This window comes from Neomonachus schauinslandi, chromosome 7 (assembly GCF_002201575.2).
Source record: "Neomonachus schauinslandi chromosome 7, ASM220157v2, whole genome shotgun sequence".
NCBI classification, from domain to species: domain Eukaryota; kingdom Metazoa; phylum Chordata; class Mammalia; order Carnivora; family Phocidae; genus Neomonachus; species Neomonachus schauinslandi.
The window spans coordinates 141,785,546-141,812,095 of NC_058409.1; the positions used below are offsets into that span (position 1 = coordinate 141,785,546).

At 38.5% G+C, this 26,550-nt stretch overlaps 1 protein-coding gene across 1 annotated transcript in view; it reads left to right on the plus strand.

Moving 5' to 3' along the window:
* The window catches only part of CTNND2 (catenin delta 2), an 896,858-nt gene that overhangs the window by 327,369 nt on the left and 542,939 nt on the right, over positions 1-26,550 (plus strand). Inside the window, exon 3 of the mRNA XM_044916688.1 lies at positions 4,032-4,144. Within this exon, the coding sequence (XP_044772623.1) occupies positions 4,032-4,144 (113 nt within the window). The remainder of the gene's footprint in view (positions 1-4,031; positions 4,145-26,550) is intronic.

The window sequence follows — 26,550 nt, forward strand, 5'->3', positions numbered from 1 at the left end:
AAACAAACAAGTCACCCAAAGGTAGTCGTTTGTTTTTAATCCTATAATAGTGAACAACATTGAAGATAACATGTAAAAACCTATGTATTTGCCTGGTTAGTAGTTCATTTAATATGAGCTTTTAAATATGGCAGAAAATATGCTTTTACACATCAAACACAGAGGAAAATTGTGAATTCTTAAAAATCTTCCAGATTTCAGCTAAAATAGAGTAACAGAGCCTGACAATACCTTCCCATCTGAAACAACAACACCTACAGACAATATGAAACACAGCTTTCAAGACTCTGAACTTTAAGCAGTGAAGAAAGGTAGTTCCTAAGAGATACAAAGCAAATAAGGTGGGCCTACAATTTTCCCAGCTACCACAGTGTGGAAAAGGGGACCCGCAGAGTCCAAGGGACTCCCTGCACTGGGGAGACAGCACTGACAGTCCAGGGAGGTAAGAGGGACTAGAATTTGTGGGGCAAAATAGAAGAAGGGTGATCACTGCTCAGAAGGAGAACCCTCGAGATCTACAGAGGATCCACTTGTGCTATTCAGTTGAGACCTGAGCAGCCTGTGTCTGTAAGGAAACCACTAGGGGGCAGGGAAAGAACCATTTGAAAGGATGGGAGGAAATAGTACCAACCAGGGGCCAGAAATATGTGCCCACACCTACCAGCCAAACTGGGAAACCCCATAGTCCACTGGACACTGAGTACTTACAAAGGATCCACCTGGGTAACGTAGAATAATTAGCCCTGGACTAAATGCTGCTCTGCCTCCCCAAACAAATCTGAAATGCAAGACTCAAGCATATCAAATTGCATCCAAGCAACTGTGCCCCAGAACAGAGCTTAAAATATCTATAGGAATATGAAGATACCCAGAGGACAAATAAGGTAAAATTCAAAATGTTTTATGTTCAACCAAAGATCACCATACATGAGGAGGAGCAGAAACAGGGCCTGTACTGAGGGGAAAAATCAATCAGTTGAAACTGACCCAGATGCTAATAACATTAGCTAATCAGAACATTAAAACAGTTTTTATATGTGTATTCCCCATGTTCATAAAGTTGGAGACATGGAAGATATAAAAGAGACCCAGGTGAAACTTCTAGAGACGTTTGATTCATCAGTGTCTGAGATAAAAATATACTCAACAGGATTAATTAGGTGGATTAGACATTGCAGAGAAGATTGATTAACTCGACACCAATGGACATTATTCAGAATGAAACACAGCGTGAGAAAAAAAGAACCTTAAAAATGGGAAAAGAATCCATGAGCTGTGGGGCTATTCCAAGTGGCCTAATAATATATGTAATTGTAGTCACTGAAGGAGGGGAGTTAGTGGGGAAAGGGGAAACAATTTGAGCAATTAATGACTAACAGCTTTCCAGATTTGTAGGAAACTAAATCCACAGATCCAGGAAACCCAGTGAACCCCAAGCGTAAGAAACATGAGGAAAACTATAGCAAGGAACCTTATAATCAAGTTGTTCAGCACCTTAAATCTTAAAAGGAGGCAGAGAAAAAAAGACACTGTAGAGACAAATACGTGAATACCATAGTTTTTTGTCAGAAACAGTGCAAATGAGAAGACAAAATGTCTTTCAAAAATGAGGGCAAAAGAGTGTTATTAGGCATGTAAAGCTGACAGAATTCATCACCAAAAGAAACATTAGGAAGTCTCTCAGGCAGAAGAATGATGCCAGATGGAAATACAGATCTACACAAAGTGATGAGGAGCACTGGAAATTGTGACTCTGTGTTTGGAAGACAGCTTGCATGAGAAAGTGTCTCCTGTCAACTCCCTCCATAACTCTGATGTGGAGGAAACACGCAGTGTGGCCACAGCCTTATTCGGGCACCCCCAAGGGCAGTGTCTGTCCCAACAGAAGCTTAAGGTTTGTAAATCATGACCCAGATTGTGCACTGTCTCACCGTATTGGACTACTTAAAACAGTCGCATATATGTGACTAATTAAAATACTTTTAGGTACTACAGATAATGAATTTCCATCTACCTATGAGGAATGCTATATGATCTTTAAATATTATGTTTTTAAGGTGATACCAATCCAAAAGTATAGCTTGGTTTTCTGTTACGACAGATTTGAGATAAAATATATTATAAAGCCTGGAAATGAAAATCTTCTAGAACTTGCATATTTTTTGTGGAAAGGACCTGCCCCCAAAAAAGCAGAACTTGCTGGGAGAAGAAACAGAGGTTAGGTGCACAACATGCATTCTGGTAGAGGTCTTGGTATTTGTTCCTTACAAATAATCTTTGCTATCCTTCAGAATATGTAAGAATAAAGATGTGAGCTCCCACAACAACATGCTTCCTTAATTTTTTTATTTTTATTTTTTTAAAGATTTTATTTATTTGCCAGAGAGAGAGAGAAAGTGCACAAGCAGGGGGAGTGGCAGGCAGAGGGAGAAACAGGCTCCCCGCTGAGCAAGGAGCCCGATGCTGGACTCGATCCTAGGACCTGGGATCATGACCTGAGCCAAAGGCAGACGCTTAACCGACTGAGCCACCCAGGCACCCCTCCTTAGTTTTAGAACTTTACAGGAAAAAGTTGAGCTCTCATTTGTAACATGTTTCTTTTTAAAAATATTTTATTTTGTGAGAGAGAGAGAGTGAGCAAGACAGAGAGAGAGCACAAGTCGGGGGAGGAGCAGAGGGAGAAGGAGAAGCTAACTCCTGGATGAGCAGAGAGCTTGAAGCTGGACTCCATCCTGGGTCTCCAGGATCATGACCTGAGCTAAAGGCAGGTGTTTAACTGACTGATCCACCCTGGCTCCCCTTGTAAAGTGTTTCTTACTTAGTTCCTCAAAATAATGTGAACAGAAAAGAAGTCTGCTCTTGTGGAAGAGAACAAGGGAAATTTTAATATATGTGGAGGACACACCAGGTCCTACTTTTGAAAGGTATCACCCAAGAGTGTCCCAGGGTAGCAAATAAACTCATCTTTCCTGAGAAGACAAATCTCTGCAATGTTGGGAGTTTTCATTCACCCACACTGACCTGTACTTTCAGTATTTTCCAGCATTTTTGTTTTCCCATACCCCAAACATAACTGTACAGATCAATTGTTTTTTTAAAGAAATCAAATGTAATTTGATTACGTTGTAAAAACTTCTTCTGACATTTTTAGTTAAAATACAGGCTTTGCTATAATTACGTTTATTAAAAAACTCAAGTGCATGGGAAAATAAAACAAAGATTAAAATGTGGTACAAAAGTCCTATAATTGGAACAGCTAAGATACTTGACATACTGATTGAATTATTTTTCATTAAAGTTGATTCTTTAACAGTGGATTTCAGGCAGATTTGTAGAAGCATTCTTCATTGGTTTAATTGGCTTGGTTTTTTTTTTAAGGCGATACAGCAAATATCTCAAAGGATATTCACTTAGTAATTAGGCTATAAAGGATCAGTATCATTCCCGTTCTGCTGGAATTTAAAGCCTACAGAAGTATAAGTTTAAGCGTTATTTCTTGTCAGTCTACAATATGTAATAAGTAATGTTAGGCTCGAATTAGTAGAGAGAGGCAGCTAGAAGGCCGATGGGGAATAAACACAGTACTCCACATGATAAAAAAACTGTTTCTTATATAACGTTTTACTGAATGGTACAATTTTAATGGCAGGGGAATTTAATATCCGTTGGGTGCTGGCCATCTGCCAAACAATAGCCAAGGCTAATTTTTCATGGTCAGTGTCCCATTGAGTCCTCACCCCGACTTTAGGAAATAAGTATTGTCAACCCATTTTACATATGATGAAGTTGATATTTAGAAAGATTAAATAACTTACACAGGCCCTGCATCCAGCAGGCCCCAGGACTATGGTACATACTCAGGTCTGTCTGAACTGCAAATCCTTCTTTGATTTCACGACATGCCCTGCTTCTCAAATTTGACATCTTGGCACATCGCATTTTTTTCCCCTTGACCATCGCGTGTCATTTTGATGTAAATTCCACTTTGCAAATAGATGATAGAATTAATCTTTTTGGTGGCTTTCTTTCAGGAATTACAGTTTGAGAGACTGACCCGAGAGCTGGAGGCAGAACGCCAGATCGTCGCCAGCCAACTGGAGCGATGCAAGCTTGGATCAGAGACGGGCAGCATGAGCAGCATCAGGTACCGGGCACGCTGCCTCCTTACACTTCTGTGCTTGGAGCTGCCAGGGAAAGTAAATCGTGGTGTTTATCTTCTCCTTACAAACCTGGCAGTGCATTTGGAACATTCATTGAGACGTTGGAAGGGAATTGTAACCAATCTGATTTAAGATGTTCAAAAGGTGTCCAAAATGGCCTGGTTTGTACTTGAAACTCTTTTTAACAAAATTAACACCTGCCCCGAATGCAAATTATGCATAATTTTACACAAAGGAAGGCTTTGCATTGAGTCAACTCATGGAAATCAGGAGATGCCATATCAAAGCTGCTTCTCTGCTTTGGTTCTTTATTTCTAAATGAGCCAGAGTTGCAGGTTCCTGAAATGAAAGAGAGAACATTTCGATGTCACCTGTCTTGTTTGCTAACGTACGATGCTGAGTTACAAAATGGCACCGCAGATACCCACCACGCATGCAATCCTCCTGTGTAAAAATATTTCGAATTCAGAGATAGAATAATTATTCAATTAGGGGTTGGTTTGAGGTTCTGAAATGTTTAAAAACAAAACATAATCACCTGACCACAAAATAAATTATCGACCCTAGGACCATGTTTTCATGTTTAAAAATGTGTGTGTGTATGTGTGTATATGTGTGTGTGTGAATATGAGTATGTGATGTGTGTGTGTGAAAGAAACAAAGTTACACAAGACGACTTCCATTTCTCAGTAATGCATTGTATCTTCCTGTTACCTTGTTCTACAATGTGTTTCTGAGATTCTACTTCTTTAGGGAGGTGTCTTAGTTAAAGAAACAGTTGCTGTGTCAAGTCAACTCCAGCATTACAGTGACTTAATACAATAGCTGTTTGTGTCTCATTCATTCAACAGATAGAGGCAGTGGATGGTCGTCAGGGGGTGGCTTCTCTGCTTTCGCTCCTACGGTTATTAAGGACCCACCTTCTCTCTTAAGAGCTGTGCCATCCCTGATGACCTCATTGTCAATTGCGTTGTCAATTGCACAGTCTGTTGGTGAAAACCAGTCACATGGCCTCTTGTAGATGGAAGTCAGGTGGGGATTCCTCCTCCTGGAGTCTACAGCCACCTGCTGTGACAAAAGAATTAAAACGTCCTTGTACCTATTGCTCTAAAATCCTTTATCATTGTAAGAGTACATCTGTAGTCAGAATGTTTCCTATTCCAGTCACTTGCCATCAGTCTTTTAACATTGTTCATTTTTTTTTTCTTTAGCAATGGTAAATCTACATGGATATCATTGTACTCTTGTTAGGCTAGCTTACTTGGATGGAATATCACTTTCTATTGCAAAACATTATTTTGGACCTGTGGAAGCATATCCACCTCTGCATCCAAATACCTAGGTTATAAGTAGCTGCAAATAGGTACATTGTGATTCCTCAAACAGACTTGCCAAACACCCAAATTAACCAAAGCAGAAAGGAAAAAAAAAAAAAAAAAAAGTGAATTGTGTTTACATGAAATTGTTTTCAGAAGGTTGACTAGTTGAAGATGGTGAGACTAAGAAGATGGTGAGACTAAGGCAAGGAGAAAAATAAGGTTTAGAAATGTGTATTTGATTCAGTACATGTGGGGTACATATTTGAAGAGCTTTTTTTTTTTCCTTCTTCACATTTTTATTTAAATTCTAGTCAGTTAACATATAGTGGAATACTGGTTTCAGGAGTAGAATTTAGTGATTCATCACTTATTATAACACCTAGTGCTCATCACAAGTGCCCTCCTTTATTATATGTTGGCTAATTGAACATAATTTTTTTTGAAGAAAAAGTATTAAGAATTTATAATAACAAAATTACAACCACATTTTGGAAGAAAAACAGTATGCAAATTGGGTCTTGAATTCTTCTGTACTCCAAGGCACAGATTATACATCTTTTTTTTTTTCCCCATCTGATTCTTTTTTTTATTTGAAGAGCTTTTGGTTAAAGGTGGGTTTTTTCCTACTTCCTGAGAAGCTAAGACTGTCATGTTCCTAGGTCCATACACACCACTGAATTGACATCTGTTTTGCCTTGAAACCCACTGATTCACTGTTTATCAGATTACCTTTTCAATTCATATTTCTACTTTGCTCTGTGATATTTTTGCATACTATACATCTTTTATTTCATTTCATCCCCTCCCCAGCCCCTGGTAGGCACAGGTCTAGGGGACCATGTTGTATCCTGTGCCTCAATTCCCAACTTCTGAGTGTATCAGAAACAGATAATCTGATTCACCCGGTGACCAACCTGTAAGAAACTGGTCTTACTCTTGAGAACGTGAAGAAAGTGTCCTAAAATCGGTGACATCTGATGGTAGGCGGTAGGGTATGGTGGCTGTGTGGGTTATGTGCCAGCGGAGGGATCTGTGGTGACAGAAAGTAGTCCAACAGAGAGACCATATTGTTCCTGAAGGGCAAACAAGCCTGCTCACTTACCATTAGGCCTGGCTGCATTTCAGAGGTTGTTATCTATGAGACTACCTTTTCAATTCTTAAAAACTTTCCTCCTCCCTCATTTGATTTGATTGAATTGATTTCTTTTCTTAGGTCCGAGGATCTTGAATGGAACACATGTTGAACTACTGAAGTAGACAGAAAAATTATCCCCTGACAACTTTTGATTCTTTATACTATATCCTGTATCCCTGGCTCTCAGCCCGTGATACACAATCAATAATCCTGTGTAAAAAAAATGTACTAAATGATAGTGTTAAGTGCAGATGATACTACCTAATTATTTCTCTTTGCTATATAGCTATATAATGTCAGTTTTCATTAAGCCTGATTATTTTGTATATTGGAAATCTCTAATGTATGAATTTGCACTTGAATAATACAAGCAATTTACTGATAATTCACTGGAGGAAAGTCTAATACATAGCTTCCACTGTTCCTTTTTTTATCATAACCTAGTTGTTTTCTCGGGTTCAGAAATGCTCCTTTGGAAATTCAAGTCTTTATTAAGCACGATAGACTAACCTAGTTAGCACATCAAAAAGAATATTTTTTAAAATTTTAAAAATAGAATATAAACAATTTTTTGAAAAAGGAGAACAGGTAAAGAAGTCTTTGATAATGTAGATGTTGTTTCCTACTTAGAGATACTAGGGAGGGGTAAGAGAGCTTCTTAGAGGAAATAAAACAAAATCAAGTATCTTTCAGACTTTTTATGTAAGTGGTAAAAATGACTAGTAAATAGAGTTTGGTGTTTCCCTGCCTTTTATTGATGATAGGAAATTCTCCATCTGATTCCTAAGACCTTCTTCCTGGTTGTCACATTGACAGTTGAAACTCTTTGAAAAACTATTAGTATGCATTTGTAATAGTCAACATTATAATAGTCAATCAAAGGACACACGTGATGACACTGAGAAGTTGGAGAAGGGGATGCTGGAGCTATCTGTCGTTGTATCTCGTCAGCTCCTGCATCCTTTCAGCCATGGCATAAGTAGCTGCAAATAGGAACGTGGTGATCTCTCTCCAACTCTTCACAGACTTTGCTAAACATCCACATGGGTACTGAAGCTTCCAGAATTCAGATCAATGAGCTGTTAAGCGTTACTATTCTCCTACAGAGGAATTATTGGTGCTTTTTACTGCAACTCTAGATCCACCATGTACCTTATATCCTTCCTATCTTGGTTTTCCTCACTGTTTCCAGCCCAGTCCTTTCCAAGCTGTTGGAACCTGCTCCCTTCCCACTAGAAAGTTTGGTTCCATCCTTTCTCCCTGATTCCTCAGACCAGCCAGACCTGAGTCAGGTACATTACTTATACAGATGACCTTTATTTAGGGTCATGATCAGATTCCCCTTGCTAGTAGCTCACTCTCACCCCCCTGGCCAGCTGTGATTACTTGGCTCATGCCCGTCCCTCAGTTCTCGGCCCGTCCATGAACTTGGTCTGGCAGCCCTATGAGCCATCCATTCCCTATGAGGCTGGGGGCCATGCATTGCTGTTCTGAGTCCCATGGTCTGAGGACTTGCATATGCCTATGCCCTTGCCATATTCTCCACAGACTCTAGTAACAACATTCTAGCTCATCCTTCTGCCTGCATTCTGCCCAAATCTGTTCCCCTTGTGGTGTGTGATTGAGCTGCGTAATACATAGACCAGAACCATGTCCTTGAAGGACTCCTTCCCACTTCCATAAACACACCACTGTTTCCCATCTCAGGGCTCTGACCATGTGATCCCTTCTATCTAGGATGTCTGCCTTCTTTCACTTGGTCACCTCCTCCTATGGATGCAGTTACTCGGCCAGGGCTCCCATCCTTCTGAATGTCTTCTTGATCAGTCCAAATTGGACCAGGTGTCCCCTGCTTGGGGGTCATTAGAACTTAAAAAAGCATTGGGGATGAGACTCTATTGACACTTCTAGGAGTTTCCCTGCCACGGAATGTTTAACCTTCACTCAAAGAATGTGTGGGGATTTTCTTGAGTGTTACTGAAAATTTAAGGACATCAAAATAGATGACTAATCATATTCCCGATTCCGATGGGGAGCAGGGACCCAGTGGGAGAGATCTTGAGCTCAAATCACAATTGGACCTATCTTACAGATTCTTCTTAAAAGAAACCTGACTCTTGGAAACCATGATGATGATGATAATGATGATGATGATGATGATTTATAACAATGGTCTAGAGCTCAGAAACAAAGGAAGTCAAAAATCCAAAGCTAGAGAGATTTGACATGTAAGAAATTCTCCATTACTGGTTTTAAAGATGGAGGAGCTATGTGACTAGCAATGCACATGGCTTCTAGCTGCTAAGAATGATCCCAGCAAGAAGAAGAGGATCTCAGTGCTATAACCAAAAGGAGTCGAATTCAGCTCATAGCCTGAATGAACTTGAAGCAGATTATTCCCTAGAACCTCAACAAAGGAAAGTAGCCAACAGAAACTCAGATGATAACCTTATATGACCCTGAACAGAGAACCCAACCATGCCACACACCTGAATTTTACAAAACTTACAAAACTGTTAGTTAAAAAAAAGGACATTGTTTTAAACTGCTCAGTTGGGGATAATCAGTTATGCAGTAATAGAAAAATGCATACAATGCTTTTCAATTGGTTGTGCTAGATATATATTACAATAAGCTGAACTATGAATGTTTTTAGAAAAAATGAATCTTATTTTGTTAACATCAATATTTCATCCAAAAGTTTAATGTGTATAGCCCATTTTATTTTGTATGCATGTATGTATGCGTTTGGATTCACATGTCAAAATAATCTGGGCTTTGATTCTAAGAAGTAGAGGTGTTTGAATGTGGAGTAGGGTCATTATTTACTGTGGAATAGGACTACCAAATAAAGGAATCATCTTTAGCGTCACCATTTTTATAATATAGATACCCAAGACTCTGATTAGAGTTATATATATTTAAAAAGACAAAACATAATATATATAAAAATTGCTTGCTACATATAAGAAGATGCTCTTTCTTCCCTGCAGATGAACTTTTGAATTTCTTGCAAACAAGTTTTCACGAAAGCCTGCCATTTTTTGGAGAGTAGATGCAAAAGGAATTAATGTTGTACATGTTACCAAAGGTCATTCTCTTTATTAACTAAAATTCTGTGAGCTAAAATGCCAACAATTCTATAAATGGAGTCTAAAAATCTTGTCCACACTTACAAAGAAGTCAGGCTTATTTTAGAGAAAATGCTGATTTCTGATTAAATTAGTTAGAGGTGAAGAAACATCAGTCAAGTAGTCACATACTTTTTGTCAGAATGAAATATATTTATTTAAAAGCATGATCACTGAACTTTCTTAGGGAAATAAATCACATACAAATATAATTATGAGTAAAACATGTGCATTTTTTCACTATCGTGCAGGATATGATATTTAAACAAGTAGTTACATTTGTTGTTTTAAGATAAAGAAGGAATAAATTTGCCAAAGTATTTCATTTTGGAAATCACATAGCTTAAATAATTAAATAATTACTTTAAAATGTTTTACAAGTGAATTTTTTTATTATGTAGATATTTCTACACATACACACATTCCCAAATGAAGTCATTTAGCCCAAGGTAAAAATCACTCAAAGCCATAGAATTCTAGATTCTTACTGCTGGTGAATACATGTTTGCCGGGGAGGGGGGGGGGATAATAATATTGAATCAGTTTTAATTGTTTATTTTTAGAATTGTATTTTTTCATTAAATACCATTATTATTAGTTTCCAGACTAGGAAATAAGCATTTCTCACATGGCTGAAGTACAACTCCTCCAGTAAAGCCTAGCGATTTATTTGAACATGGCATTTAATTTATTGAGTTGGTAATCAGAATTAATATTGCAGTGATATTTTCTAATTTTTTTAGAATGTCTTCTTCATATAAAAACAAAAAAAAGACAAATTCAGGGACTATAGACATATTTTTGAGGTTTTTCTTTTTCATTGCTAATTTCTTAAAAAAAATAAAAGTGTTTCTCTGTTTCCTTCCAAACAAAATTCCAGAGCAGAAATCTACCTCGAAAATGCTCCCAATTTTCTCAAGTCCCTTTGTGAACCCTTGTTCTTTTCTTAATCCCTGTACTACCATCTTTCCTCTTACCTATTTTTTCCCCATTTTCCTAGCCTTTCCTTTTAATGCTAACATTATTCCTTTCGGATTTCCTATTATAGTCTCTTTTTTTCCTACATAAATTAAGAAGAATATTCTAGACTACTTTCTGGGCCCTCAAGAATCACCTCCATGCAGTACCATCACATTTCTGCTCACGTCTCTACTCCAGAAAGAGTGGGAACACTTATAGTTGTTGCTGGTTTAAAGAGGCAGCTCTCTGAGCCTTTCCCATCTTGCCTAGAGTCCAAGTCCACTGTGCTGAGCCACCTCTAGATAGTACTCTAGTGTCCTGTGAATTCCTGATCCTTTAAGACAATTTACAACGTGGATTAAAGCTGCTACCTCCTCCTCTCCTGCACTGAGACTTTGCTGAGCCTTCTCAGCCACTAGAAGTAGAAGTAGGTGCTGTACTAGCCTCTAAGTAATTCCTGAAGGGCAGGGACTAGGAGGATATGCCAAAGTCTTGGCCAGCATGTGATAACTGGTCAGTCAATACTGAATGTAGAAATGAATGAGTGGATATGTCGTATTTCTCTTACTGTTCTTATTTTCATTGCTCTTGTTTTGGAAAAAGCACCAGTCTTATTAATCTATTATAAGGATTTCTATATCTATATATTCCAGAATATATACATATATATCACATATCAAATGGTTTATATTATCCTGACCTTACCAGATCAGAATATCACAGAATATCACATTTCAATATTCATTCTAGTTAGTTTTCACATTAAAACAGTACTCCGTATTCTAGAGCCCCGTTGGTTTGATGTACACTAGGCATGGTGTTAGGGTTGACTTAGTCTCATCCTTTTACTCTGATCTCAGGAAGATGATGGTAACAGTGATAACTTTATTAATATTAATGGTAGTATTTGTTGAGCAATTTTTATAGACCAGGCATGGAAATGATTTATGTAGATCATGCTATTTACTTTGAGTTAACCATATGAGGTAAGTCTTATTATGTCATTTTGTAGATAACAACACTGAGATTCAGAGAGGGAAATTCGCTTTCCCAACATCCAACAGTTAAGACCAGGCACTGACTTTTAAACCCAGGTATCTTTTTTTTTTTTTTTTTTAAGATTTTATTTATTTATTTGAGAGAGAGAGAATGAAAGACAGAGAGCATGAGAGGGAGGAGGGTCAGAGGGAGAAGCAGACTCCCCGCCGAGCAGGGAGCCCGACGCGGGACTCGATCCCGGGACTCCAGGATCATGACCTGAGCCGAAGGCAGTCGCTTAACCAACTGAGCCACCCAGGCGCCCCTAAACCCAGGTATCTTTACTCCCCAAGTACACATGTTAATACACCTTGCTGTTATTCAGTCTTAAATTACATTGTAAATTACATATGTTATAAATAACTATCTAAATGTCTCCAGTCCATTTTCATGCTAGGGATACAGACGTTTTGGATGGATTTTGTGCTCATTTTTTCTCTATCCCCACTCCCACCCCAGTGATTACAGCTATTTTGAATTCCTTCATCTGAAATATATTTCTGAGATTCATTCTTACAGAAATGAGGTGTAAAGAGTGTTCATCGCATATGTTATTATTGCTTTTAATTATATCCAGACTGTTCAGCATTCTCTTGCAAATTGCCAGTGGACAAATTATACTAATATTTATGTTTATAAAATGCCAGTTACATAGTCTTAGTCTTTCAGGCTGCTCTAGCAGAATACCATAGATTGAGTAGCTTATAAACAACATAAATTTATTTCTCATGCTTCTGGAGCTGGGAAATCCAAGGTCAAGGGCACTAGCAAATTTGGTATCTGAATAGGACTTGCCTCTTGGTTCACAGGCAGCTTTCTTTGTGCTATGTCCTCATTTGGCGTAAGGGGCGGGGGAGCTCTCTGAGGCCTCCTTTATAAAGGCAGGAATTCCATTCATGAAAGCTCCACCCTCATAACCTAATCACATCCCAGAGGCCCCACCTCCAAATACCATCACGGAGAGGATTAGATTTCAACATAAAACATGAAATTGGGAGGGACACAAACATTCAGTCTATAGCACATATTAAACACGGTTTTCTAGATTTCTGTAGGATAGCAAATAGCTATCCTGAGGATTTGACATAGGTCCTAAAAACGGTTCAGTACATAATATTTATAATTATTTACTATATTTCTTACAGCAACTACCATATTTAACACTTTCTAATCAGTTTTGAAGCCTGACTTCTTTCCAAAATGACGTACTGAAAAACTAGTATCAACTTTACACCTAAAAACAATATACCAGGAGCGCCTGGGTGGCTCAGTTGGTTAAGCATCTGGCTTTGAATTAGGTCATGATCCTGGGGTCCTGGGGTCCTGGGGTCCTGGGGTTGGGCTCCCTGCTCAGTGGGGACTCTCCTTCTGCCTCTCCCTCTGCCCTTCCCCCCACCCATGCTCTTTCTCTCCCTCTCAAATAAATAAAATCTTTTAAAAAAATAAAACAAAAACAATATACCAAATTTTATTTAGAGGCTTTGCACTGTAAAAGATGTTTTGGGAAAACTAACTAATTTTAAAATTTAAAATTCTGATTGGTATAGAACTGAAAATCTTTATAAATTTAGTCTAGAATATTCTTTGTATTTTCTGTCATCCTTAGCATTTTTTTAACTCATGGATCTGAAAGGTGCAATTGGTAGTTTCATAGGTGAGAGTTATATTTCATCATTGTGTTTTTAGATATTGCCTGGGTTTGCTAATTTCCCTGAATTTCACTTTTTAAAAAATCTATAGTAGTGGGGCTAATGCTTTTCTGTAATTTTGGGAAGGTTAAATGAGACATGTAAGTAAAGCACACATCACCTCGCACATCGTCACTAGCAAATCGTATATATTTTTCCCTCTTGATGAATAAACACATAATCTTTTTGTTGAGTCTCTTTCCTAATTTTTCTACCAAAGCTAATAGAATGATTCCTCTCAGGATGGGCTAAAGCGACGTGTCAGGGTAGCACCACATTTGTCTCCTTCATTTTATAGATTAGACAGCCACACAGAGATTGACATGATGGAGTGGAAGACACGTTTCACACGGCACACCTTACTATGTCTCTCTTTTGTAAAATGAAGAGCACTAATGCAGTGGTAACACGTGTGGCAGGAAATGTTCAATAAGTTAAGATCTAGAAGCCAGTGGCTCTTTGAATGGATAATTTTCAGACCGGGAGCAGCAAGAGATGAATGCATTGACCAAAATACGCAAGCTCATTACTTTCTCTGGTTGTGTAAATACGATGAGAAGTAGAAGTGCCCATTGACGAAGGCATTGCTGGGTCCTTCTGCCTTTGCTCAGATGCTGAGTGTTCAAGAGCTTTTACCAACTTTTTTTTTGTTTATATTTGTTCATGCTCTTTTCAGAGGATTGGCAACCAGGGATATTTCAGGGGGCAAAATAACAATGAGCGTTCGATTCACTTAAGAAGAAAGAAGTTCCATGGTCATCACTGGGATGGCAGCAGCTCACTGCACACCATGAACATTGTATGTCCAAATTATTAGGATGGAAAGGCAGTGAGGAGATAGCAGGAAAAATGTTGTAGTGTGTGTTTGAGGAGAGCAATGGTCTTGGCACCAACACATTCAAGAGTTGCCTTGGGGCAAGTCGTTTGGGCTTTCTGGACCTCTGTTTCCTCACCTGTAAAATAGAAACATTGAGTTTTTCCCTCCTCTTTGCTCCTTTGCTCTTCATCCCATGGGCACCTTTCACTGTGGGCAGTGAGTCACATCGGACTATTTTAAGATGGTAACATTATGTGAACTTGAATAACTGATCTTGTTAAGAAATGAGGATAGCAAGATGTTGCCAGATAGATTTGGTGATTCAGAGGAAGGCAGATAGATGTCTGTATATTTGTGTAAATAGTTTTTTCATTATAAGACTCTCCAGTTAGGCCAAAGCATGGATTTTATATTTGGCAAATCACAGTCTAAAAGAAATTTGTACGTTTATAATGTATAAACTGCCTCAGATGCTCTCAATGTTTTCTAGTTTGGCTAAAATCTAGGGTGAAGCTAGGGAACTAGAACAGAGTGTCTCACACTGAGAGGTAATGAGGAGTGGGCCTTCTAAGAAATAATCATTGGTTCCATAAAAAAAAAAGCTTATGGGCTAATTCTAAGGACCTAACAGGTTAGTAGGCGCTCCTTGTGCTTCAAATATGAATATGACAAAGCTCCTGGCTTCCAGGGGTTTACTCTCAAATACAGAGAGTGGCATAAAAGCAGGTGAAACATGGTAAGATATGTTGGTGCTATGAAGAGAACAGGAGGTGGCGGTGGGGATAATTTTACAGTGTAAGAAGGATGGGAAACATTGGCTGGAAATAAGATGGGATAAAGGCACTGCTCAGAGATAAAGTACAAAGTCAGAAGGACAAGGGTGTGAACTTGGAATCCATGTGGTTGGAATAGGGAACCCATGGCGTAGACGGGTGTTGGATGAGGGTTGCAGAGTGACATGACCATTCTCTGCGTGGTCATATAGGTCAGGATAGCGACTTTGGGTTTGTTGAGTTGTCACTAGAACATGAAAGACAGCTTTGTCCAAGGAAGTGATGGCATACTCTCTGGTTCTACCAGCTGCGTGGAGAATGGGTTAAAGCCTGTGGAGGCTGGGACAGCAGCACGAGTTAGAGATGACGTGTCCAGGAGAGAAGTCACAAAACGTAGTCCAAGGTCACGAGCATGTATAGCGATGTCAGAGTTGGGAGGCTCTGCAGACTCATTTGTGTCAAAGGAGACAGAATAGAATTGTGAAATTATTATTATTTTTTTTTAAGTGTAAACATTTGGTAGGCTAAACCAACGCTGAGCTTAGCTTCTATTGCAAGCATTGCCCATTTTCAACAAGGAATCTTTGATTTTTTTATTTCATGGAATGTGAATGTATTCTAATTCCCCTTTATCCAGGAGACACTATCATAGAATTTTAAATTTAAGGGATTGCTGTGTTAGCAGCGGGCAGCAAAGATGTTGCCTATTTGTTGACAGAAAAGCTGCATTCATAAGCTCGTCTTCTCAAACATCTGTGGAGTTAGTACCTCAAGAGCTGAGGAAGTTTAAAAATTGTCACACATTGTTGCTTGGTCTTATGCCCTTATTTGAGAATGTAACTCTCAGCAAGATTTTATTGAAAAGATCTGTCTAAGGAATTGACTGCCATCTTTACTCAAAATTTAGCAATTAACCTTTTCTCTCTAATGTGTGAATGATGGGATCCACCTGTTGAGACGCTGTCATTTTGACACTCTTCATTTAAGATAAAGAGTTTCATTCTGTCTTTTGAAACTCATGTGTTCCTGTCATTTAATAAATGCCCAACAAACACTGAAGCTCTAATTTAAGCGTGGCATAGGGTTGGTGGTTCATGCCATGGAGTTTGGAACCAGTAAGTGTTGGATTTGGATCTCAGCTCTGCATATTGCGACCCATGTGACATTGGGAAATGTCCTCTAGATGCTCCATTTATCTATATGTAAATTGGGGAGAATAATACTTAGAATCTTGTATTTCAAGATAGTGGCATATATGGGTATAATGAAATATATGATATATACAGTTGAAGAATATGTGGTATTTTTATGTGCATGACTTAAAGAATGCCACAATTTCTCTCATAGAAATTGACCAATAGTTGATGGAGACTCTTCTCATCTCTTCTTTTATTACCTCTCTCACTATCTCAGAGAGAACACTTGACTGAATTTTGTGTTTATTCATTCCCTTGGATTTCTTTATATTTTCCCATGTGTATGCATCCAGATATGCAAAATATTATTTAGCTGGCTTGTTTTTGATTCTTCCATAAGTATATTACGTGTTTTTTGCAACTTGCCTTTTTTTACTCAACTGTTGTTCAGATTTATCCATGTTGATATGGGTGCTTGTGATTTATACACTGTTTTCACTGATACCTCCTAATTCAACATATGAATATGCCATAATTCATTTATCCTTTCTCTTGAGGAGAACATTTGTAGAGTTTGCGGGTTTTGCTTTTAGAAACATATGGCTTGGTACATAATTCTATGGACTCCTAGTGTAAGGCTGCAAGTGTTTCTCCTGGGCATGCACAAAGAGCTGTGGGTGACTTGTAGGATTTGAACATCTTCAGATTCCTCTGTAGTGCCGAAGAGCTTTGAGAAGCTGTGCCAAAGTACATTCCCATCAGCAACAAATGCTCCATTGCTCTATTTACTCAGCAAAACTTGCTATTTCCATGTTTTTCTTTGTCCTGTTGTTGCAGATCTGGTGGGTTTGAAGTTTGCATCTTCCTGACTTCTGCACTGATAGAACTTTTTACACATTTATTAGCTATTCATGTTTATTCTCCCATTAAATGTATATCCATGTCTTTTGCACATTATTCTAATGGTGGTTTTCCTTTTTCTTAGTTATTTTAATTCTCAGTATATTCAGAAATCAATCTTGTGTTACTTGAATGTGTTACAACCAAGTTCTCCCGCATTGTGTTTTTTCACTTCCTTCTGGTGTCCTCTGGTGAACAGAAGGGCTTTTACTTAGTGTTGTTAGGTTGATCACTGTGTTTTAGGACTCATGCTTTTTGGATTCTTGCTTAAGGAATCTTACCTGCTAAAACAACATTAAAATAATTTCCTGTGTTTTATTTTAATAATTATAAAATTATACCTTTTCACATTAAAGCCTTTAATTCCTTTGTAGCTGATTCTTTTTGACATAACAGAAGGTAGAAATTTGATTTTCTTTTTTTCCATGTAAATAACTGATTGTCTCAATACCAGCTATTGAATAGAATGTCATTTGCCCCATAACTTAACTGTGTCATCTCTATCATGTGCCAAATCTTCACATATATATGGTCTACTTCTGGGAAGTTGGGGGAGAATTACAGCTTTATTATTTTGAGTCTTCCTGTCCGTGAACTTGATGTCAGTCCATTTTATTTACCACCTTTCGATGATGTTTATGCATGTCTTCTTAAAGGCCTCGCATTCTTCTTTATTTCATTCATTCTTAGGCTCTTTAGAGTTTTTGTCGCTCTTGGAAACATTATCTTTTTTTATAGGGTGCATCTGCTAAGAGTTTCTTTTTTATATGGATGTGCAATTGATTTTTATATACTGATCGAATACTGAGAAAACTCAATAAAGTCTTTTAACTACTTCTGTAATTTGTTGTAGATTCCTTGAGGGTTTTTATATGAGTAATCTTTGACGATTACTATATTCTGTCTTCTTTTAAAATCTTCTTTCACTTTGTTTTGTTTTCTTTTTGTACTGGTAAGAAGTGGGGGGAGAGTAGGCAGCCTTTTTCATTTAATGGGATTCCTTTAATCTCTATCACAATAAGAACTGCTGCAGGGCTTTTTAAAATAACAACTTTATTGAGATATAATCCATATACCACTCAATTCACTCATTTGAAGTGGAAGATTTCATGGCTTTAGGATATTTATAGTCTTGCAACCATTGCCACAATCAGTTTTTGAATGTTTTCATCAGCCCCCAAAGCTCCCCAGCTTTACATATTTACCTTTTCTGGACATGCCATATAAATAGAATCATGCAATATGAAATCTTTTATGATTGGTGCTTTTAGTTAACATAATACTGTCAAAGTTCACCCATGCTGTACCATGTATCAGTACTTCATTTTTTTTATTGCCCAAGAAGAGTCAGTTGTATGGATATAGCATACTTTATTTATTCATTAATCAGTTGTTGGACATTTAGATCACTTCCTATTTGGTGGGAATATTATGAATGGTGCTGCTATGAACATTGATGTTCAAGTTTTTAGGTGCACATATGTTTTTTTAAATTTCTCTTGGGTATATAGCTATGAATGAAATTGCTGTGTTCTTCTGTGTTTAATGTAGTTTTTCTTAATAGACTCATTTTATCTATCAAAGGTCATTCCTTTTAATTACTAATTTACTAAGTGTTTCATTGTAAAGAACTATTAAATTTTAACTGTTACGGTTACCAATACTGCTTTCCTTTTTGTTGCTGAGTATTATCCCTTTGTATGAATATGTCACCATTGTGTATTCATTCACCTGTTGCTGGACATTTGGATTGTTTACAGTTTTTGCTATTTACAAATGAAGCTGCTATGAACAATTCTTATATACAAGTCTTTGTATGACATATACTTTCTTTTCATTTGGGTAAATACATGTGGAACGGTTGGGTCCTAGAGCAGTTGTATATTTTACTTTTCAAGAGAATGCCAAACTATTTCCAAAGTAGTTGTACCATTTCTGATTCTATCAACGTGTGAGAGTTCTAGTAGTCTATTCTAATATGCTAATTTAAGCTATATGATCACTTCTATAAGTTCAGTTTGTTCTTACTCAAATTTGTCTTGGACTATTGGATGATCTCTTCTAAGTTTTAATTTCAAAGTCCCCTTTATATCTTTTTTTTTTTTTTTTCCCTTTATATCTTTAAATGTATTAAACATGCCTGTTTAATTATATTCTGAATCTGACAATTCCATTATCTTCGTTCTTTGTGAATTGTATTCTGCTTAGTGTTTCCAATGAATCTGGCTGATGGGGACTTATTTTCTCTTGAGTTTGAGACTTCTGATTGTGGATTTATGTTCCTGGCAGCTCTAGAGTGGGAGTTATTTAAAGTCAGAGGTTAAAGTGTGGTCTTCTGAGGAAGCTGTGTCATTTCCTCTGCCAAGTGTGGGAACCCTTATTGACTTAAGACCACCTCAAACCAAATTATCGCCCAAGTTTGGAGAGAGCAGACTTAATCTACATAGAGAATGAAAAGAGGACCCTGCCCATTTGGTGCTGTCCCTGAATAGTTTTCAAAGTCATCAAAAGTTGATTCCACTTACTCGCAGTACCTGCTTGTAGCCCCAGAGCACAGAGGAGGTATATGCATTTTTATCGAGTTCTGCAGGTGCCAGACCATTACCTATCTTGCTTATCCTGAATTTTGATGTGAAAATCCAATGTTCATAAATGAGAGCGCTGGAATTCAGAAATGAAGCACAGGGAGGTTCTGTGCCCCACCCCAAATGTTCGGTCTCTCTTTCCCATTGAGGTTGGTTTTTCAGGATCCACATAAATCGGAGGGAGGATGATGCTTTCTTATATTCGTATAGATAAGGCTTTGGGTGATATTCTCGAAGAGGTGTGGGGTTTTGATTCATAGACATTCAAAGAGTAAAAATGAAAGGCATGTCTTTTTTAAGTTTATTGATAAATTACCTGAGGGAAGGGTTGTATAGCGACTTTTTCGTTTCTTTTGAAAGTATAATTATAAAAACTTGACTGGATTATATGCCTTCTTAAGTTTATTATTAAATACATAACCATTTCACTACCTTCCCATTATTTGAAGAAGCTAATGCATGCAAAAGCATGTTTAAACAGTGAGGCACGATGTAAATGAAAGTCGTTATGGATAGCAATAAAACATTTTGTGTGGTCGGCAGCTGTATGTCACCAACTTATGTTGGCAGCCATAACAATCAAAGACAGGAGACTGTCCTCTTGGGTTTCCTCATAAGCAGCCTCTGACAGCTCAAGCTCTCGGCTGACGGAGCTGTTGAAGCTACAGCATGAATTCTTTAACAGAGGGGCAAAAATGATTTTCTGTTGGGGAGGGCCAAAAAAGGGTAGATTTTATAGTGGCTTATTTTCAGCCAAAGGCCACAAAACGGAAACAGTGATATGGTATATCTGTGGTCCTAAAATTGCAGTGGGTGGGTTGGAGGGATAGTTGGTTAGAAAGGTCTAAAAAGACTTCTTAGAGTGTTGATAATGAAAAAAAAAAGGACAGATATGCTTCATGAGGATCTAGAGATTTGTCTCATACAAAACTCAGCTGCTAGGGCCTGATATGCATTTGGGTTCATGTACCCTGAGAAATGTTTACTGTAGTCGAATCATAGAATCGGTTGAGTGTAGGCAGCATATCCAAACGTTCCCTCATCCAAGGTGGAAGAACCATTTCCTGCCCCTATTTCTAGCTCTTTCTGGAAAAGTGTAAACATGTTTGTAATTCTCTAAGGCTAGAAGCTTAGCTACACTTTTTCCCTGGCCCCTAAACTCTAGTCATGAAGTTTCAGTCACTAAGTTTAATTTGGCAAATGTGTCCTATTCCTTGATGTCCTTTCATGGTGGTGGCCAAGATTTGAGGGAATAAAAGAAACAGGAATTGTGATACTTTCCTTATTAGGCGTGACAACCTTGGGAAAGAACTTCTACTTTGAAGAACTTTTCTTTACGGTTATTTACCATTAGCCCAGATGACTGCAAATTATAGTTAAGTGTGGCCCAGGAGATTTTATGTTAGCGGTTCTCAGGCCTGGCTGTGCTATTAGAATCACCTGGGAAGCTTTTAAAAACACTGATGCCGGGGCCCCAACCTCAGGGAGTCTGATTTCATTGGTCTGGGAAGGAGCCTAGGGATCCATAGATTTGGAGGTGCCCCAGCTGAATCCACGTGCAGCCAGTGACATGAGCCCCTGCTCTTGTTCTAAAGCAGCTTCACCCTTTCGTTGATGACATCACTGCTGTGCGCATTGGCTTCAGATCAGACCAGCAGCTTCTTGTTTTGTGATAGAGCTCTCGGTATCCCCATAAAAGGGCTAGACCCTGGGTCTGCAAGAAACTCTTTGCAGCATTTGTCATTTTGAAATAATAGCAATAATAATAATAATAGTAACTTGTATCCATTCAACCCTTGCCTGTTCTGAGCACGTACTGTTAACTTATTTCATTCTCATACCAAACTGTGAGTCAAGTATTAGGTATTATTATTTCCATTTGCAGGTAAGGGTAAACCAGTAGGAAAGAATTACATTGGGATTTGAACATGGGCATTATGACCGCAGGTCTGGATCATAATCGTTTTCTTCTCTTCTGAGATTCTCAGTGACTCTTGTAAATAATTATAAAGCACTTACTTACAAGGAGCAAGGGGATCTGTAAGGTACAAAGCTGAAGGGGAAGGGTTGCGGCCCTAAGGAGGACCTACGCTCTACAGCCTGATGGTGAGGTACGAGTCCTAAAGAGCTATGCTGGCGACTTAAAAGTGTCCTGAAGAGGGACTTTGGCCGAGGGAGAAATTTCTTGTAGCTAAAGTGAGTGGCAGCACTGCAGACATGGAAAGCAGTTCATTGTAAAGTGGAGCCATGTTATATAGGGAGAAGATTTGGAGCAATATTAGGTCGAACATATGAAATTGCTGTTAACCAGCCACTTGACCTACAGCCATAACCATTTCACACAGTTTGGTCTATGAGAGAATGAGCTCGGTTGAGAGACTAGCAAGTCCCAGTGCTGGGAATGTCCCTGCAGACATTGATGCAATAGGACTGGCCGGAGAAGGGCTGTGAATTCCACCTGCCATTGGCATCATCCATGGCTTGCTGATTTTTTCAGCATTACAGGGAAGCCATTCTTGCAACTGAATGCCTTGTTTGTCTAGACCGTGAGTCTATACTGACGGTCCCCCAGACAGCAACAGCACAGAGTGACTCACATATCACCAAGCTACTTGTAAAGGACCAGTAAAAGAGGTGGTCAGAAGAGGATGGAGACAGTGCTTCCTTAGGGCTGCTTGCCTGCCGCTGCCAGGAGTGTGGGAAGGACTTACAGAACTGGACCAGTTAAGGCAGAACACGGGCTTGGCCTCTTTCCCAAGGCAGCGGTGACCAGGAAGGGGTAAGGACTCAAGCGTGGGTGCACTCTACAGTCAGCCAGAGTAACGTCCAAGTCAAAGAACAGCCTTCACAGGTCCACAATGTTTGACGAATCTCGCATCTCACGTCTGCCCTGGTGCGCACCTGGAGAGCAGGAACCCCAACATTCCCGTCTTCGAATCCCCCCACAACCTGAGCAGGGGACACCAAGGGGCACTGGACTCTTGGGAGTTGAACTGACCTGAAGTATACATCTGCAATGAAGCCTGCATCCAGGAAGCAACAATTAATGTTAATAACAATAATTTTAATTAATCTTTTTTTAAAGATTTTATTTATTTATTTGACACAGAGAGACACAGCGAGAGAGGGAACACAAGCAGGGGGAGAGGGAGAGGGAGAAGCAGGCTTCCCGCCGAGCAGGGAGCCCAACGCGGGGCTCGATCCCAGGACCCTGGGACCATGACCTGAGCCGAAGGCAGATGCTTAATGACTGAGCCACCCACGTGCCCCCTTTTTTTAAGATTTAATTTTAAATCTTAGTAATAACTTTGGCGCTTAAAAAAACGATGTGTACATGCTACACATCACTCCTATAAGAATCATTTCTGACTTTTGGATTCCATTTAGCTGACATTATAGACAGCCAGGTGAAAACCCGATTAGCCTCCTGGAAAACTATTGAGGATTATTTCTGAGAGCTTTGTCATTAAAGATAACATCCTGTGAATTTTTGGAGAGCTCTACAAAACAGAATGCACAGGCCTAAGTGTTCCCAGCCACACTGATTAGGAAAGACTTTTCACAAAAAGTAACTAACAAGACACCAAGAAATAGATTACTTACATTTCTCTTCATTAAGTGTCTGTATCTCAAGTAGAATGGCACAGAGTAAAGATAGAATATATAGAATAATGTTGCTCAACTGCCACGTGACTGGTTTTCTTCACATCCAGAAAGTGTTAGGAAAATAGCAGAAGCAGCACCATTAATAGCAGTGATTAATCTTTGAAATTAAGATCAGGGAAAAAATTATTATAATAAATCTCTTTGCCCTGTTTATACAGCATTCCTTCCTTTGATATGCTAAGAATACTAATAAGGCTAGTGGCCTTTGGTTAAATGAGCCAACTATTAAGTTGATAAAAGTGTTGGAAGGAGTTTAAGCTGGATGAGCATTGCTTGTCCATGGCAAATTATTACACAATAGGCACAATTTGTATGCTTTGCTGAGTGCCCTGCAAAGATCCAGGGCATTTTTATTCCTTTCCCTGTTAGATTAAAATCCTGACTTCTAAGGGATTCTAATATAATTGGAGACAATTCTACTGCTTGCTGAGCTCAACAAGCAGTAGAATTAGTGGTCAGTCATCTAATCCCAGGGAAGGAATGGGTTTCTGGACCTGCTGCTAATTTGCTACTTGGAATAAACCAGAACAAGAATGGGTAATCTACTCCGAAATGGTTCTCATGCAGGAAGAGTTTCTTTGGATTCAGTCCAAATGGTAAGTGGGCTCTTGAGTTGCTTTAGAACATTCTAGGAATATAATGGATGAATATAGAGAATCTTAAATTGGCGATTAATGAGCTCAGTAGTAGCACTTCTTATCTGACACTCTATAATATTATTTTCCAGGAGAATGTAATGAAGAAATATTTTTTAAAGCTTATGGATATGTATTTTAAAGTTTGCTTTTTCTTTATTTTTATGTAGGATGTTTTATGTTGGAAGATACGCTTTCCATAATCCTGTTTACTAAAGCTAATACCATGCTTTAAGTATATATCCCACCCTTGTTCTTGCTCTTGGGAAGAGTACCTCCTTCTGAATCCCCCCCTTGTAAGGGAGTGTTCATTCCCCTAGCCTAAGTGTAAATATTATCACTTGGTCATTACTTTCCTTTTTCCATGTCATAACAGAATAGAAAGGAAATAACATTTTTAGGGTAGCTATTTACTCTGTAGGATGCTAATGCCCAACTCAAAAGAATCATATAATATCCGAGAACCAATAGATTTTCAACACTATGAGTTGTACAATGTATATAAGTTCTATTCAACCCATAATGTTTTCTGATTAAAATAAAATTTTTAGTGCCAATATTTGCTCTTAATTTTATATAGAGTTACACCAAAAAGGATAATTTCAGCATTATTTTTTAGATACTTAATCTAAGGACAGATTTTGTTTTATAATACCTAAGTATCATAAAGATCATGAACTAACATTACAGATAATTGGGTCATCCCAAAGTAATGCTTTATAGCTTTTAACCAGCCTTTCCTTCACCACCTCAAATTAATTAATGCCTAAAACAAAGCCAGAAAACCATTGGAAATTCGTATCATTTAAAAGGGCCAATGATTTCTTTTGCCTTTATCCCAGTGGTTTGCAATCTTGAGACTGCAGCAGAATGACCTGGAGAGCTGATTAAAGACTGATAGCCCCTCCCACCCTTCTGTTTCTGATTCAGTGGATCTCAGATCAGGTCCATATTTCTAAGTTCCCAGATGATGCCAATACTGTGGGTCTGGGAGCCACAGTTTGAGAACCACTCCTTTTTTTCCCCAAGATTTTATTTATTTGACAGAGAGACAGTGAGAGCAGGAACACAAGCAGGGGGAGTGGGAGAGGGAGAAGCAGGCTTCTTGCGGAGCAGGGAGCCCTTGTGGAGCTCCATCCCAGGACCCTGGGATCACGACCTGAGCCAAAGGCAGACGCTTAACGACTGAGCCAGCCAGGCGCCCCGAGAACCACTCCTTTAAATTATTAAATATGTTTTGAAATAATAAGGGCTGATATTTATTATAAGAGTGCATACTATGTATCAAGGGCTCTTGAAGAATTTTACATACAGGATTGCATTTCATTCTTACAGCAAGACCATCCGAAAGGTTCTGTGTTAGCCCCATTTTACCTAACGATGGAGAAATGGAAGGTCACAGAGTGCAGGATGCTTTCCTAAGTTACCTAACCAGTAAGTAGCAGACCTGGCATTTGAACCCAGGAATGGAGGTCCAGAGCTCATTGCTTATAATACCTGGAGAAAAATGTATTTGTAAGTCAACCCTTTTATGTATTTTACTAATTGTGTAATTTTCCCACTCCACATTTTTCATATGTCACCAATTACATTTTTCTGAGATGTGTCAAGCATGGAAATAACATTTTTATAGTAGTCTCTGAGATTACAGACACAGTAATGCTTTTCGTTTTCTTTCAATCTATGAATACTCAAGGAATAAACAAGGAAAAAAGCTGCTTTTCACAAGATTACACATGTAGAAAATGCTCATGTTATAATGCAGAATAAAGAAAGCAGGGCAAGAAATTTCACACTCAGCATGATGCTACCTATAGGGAAAAATATGTATAGGAAACAAACAAATTTGAGAAGAAAACATACCATAATGCTGACATACACACTCGAGAGTGTTATACAATATTTGGGGCACTTGGAAGCACATTTTATACCATATTGTGGGCTGGTTCTTGGACAAGACAGTATAGTTTAGTGAATCATTTTATTAGAATTCCTTTTGCATTTTAAATTAGTGCAAATCAATTAATGTTCCATAAGAAGTAAATGTAGTTGTTAATAATAATAATTATTATTATTATTTGATTCAATAACAAAAGAACAGAGAGAACCGGGTGTCACAGAAGTCTTTGAGGAAAAGCTAGCTTATGAGTTTCTTACAATATTTAGCTCACAAGCAGGTCCCCATACTTCAATTCATTTTATTCCGATAATGACCTTCTAAAGAGGGAGGTATCACTCCCATTTTTGCACAGGGAGCCTGAGACTCAGATTTTAAATCGATGTTGTTAGAACCCCTGGCAGAGAACCAGCCATGGGATCTCTGCCTCCTATCCTGTGAGATACACTGTTACCCAAATCTCTAAGCGAATGGGACTCAAGTACCTCCCATAAACTGGGGAAACTGTGGATGTCCACAGTTACATGCAAAAATCTTGGGATTTTCAGTTTTTCCAAAGATGTTCAATACTCATCAAATTAGTTAAGGAAGATGAAATGGTTTGCAAACTGGAAACAACGGGAAAGTGGATGGAAAGAAAGGCTGTTTTTGCATTCCTGCCATTTGAGAAAAAAGGGTGGCTGTTGATTTGGAGCACGGTGCGAAGGGAG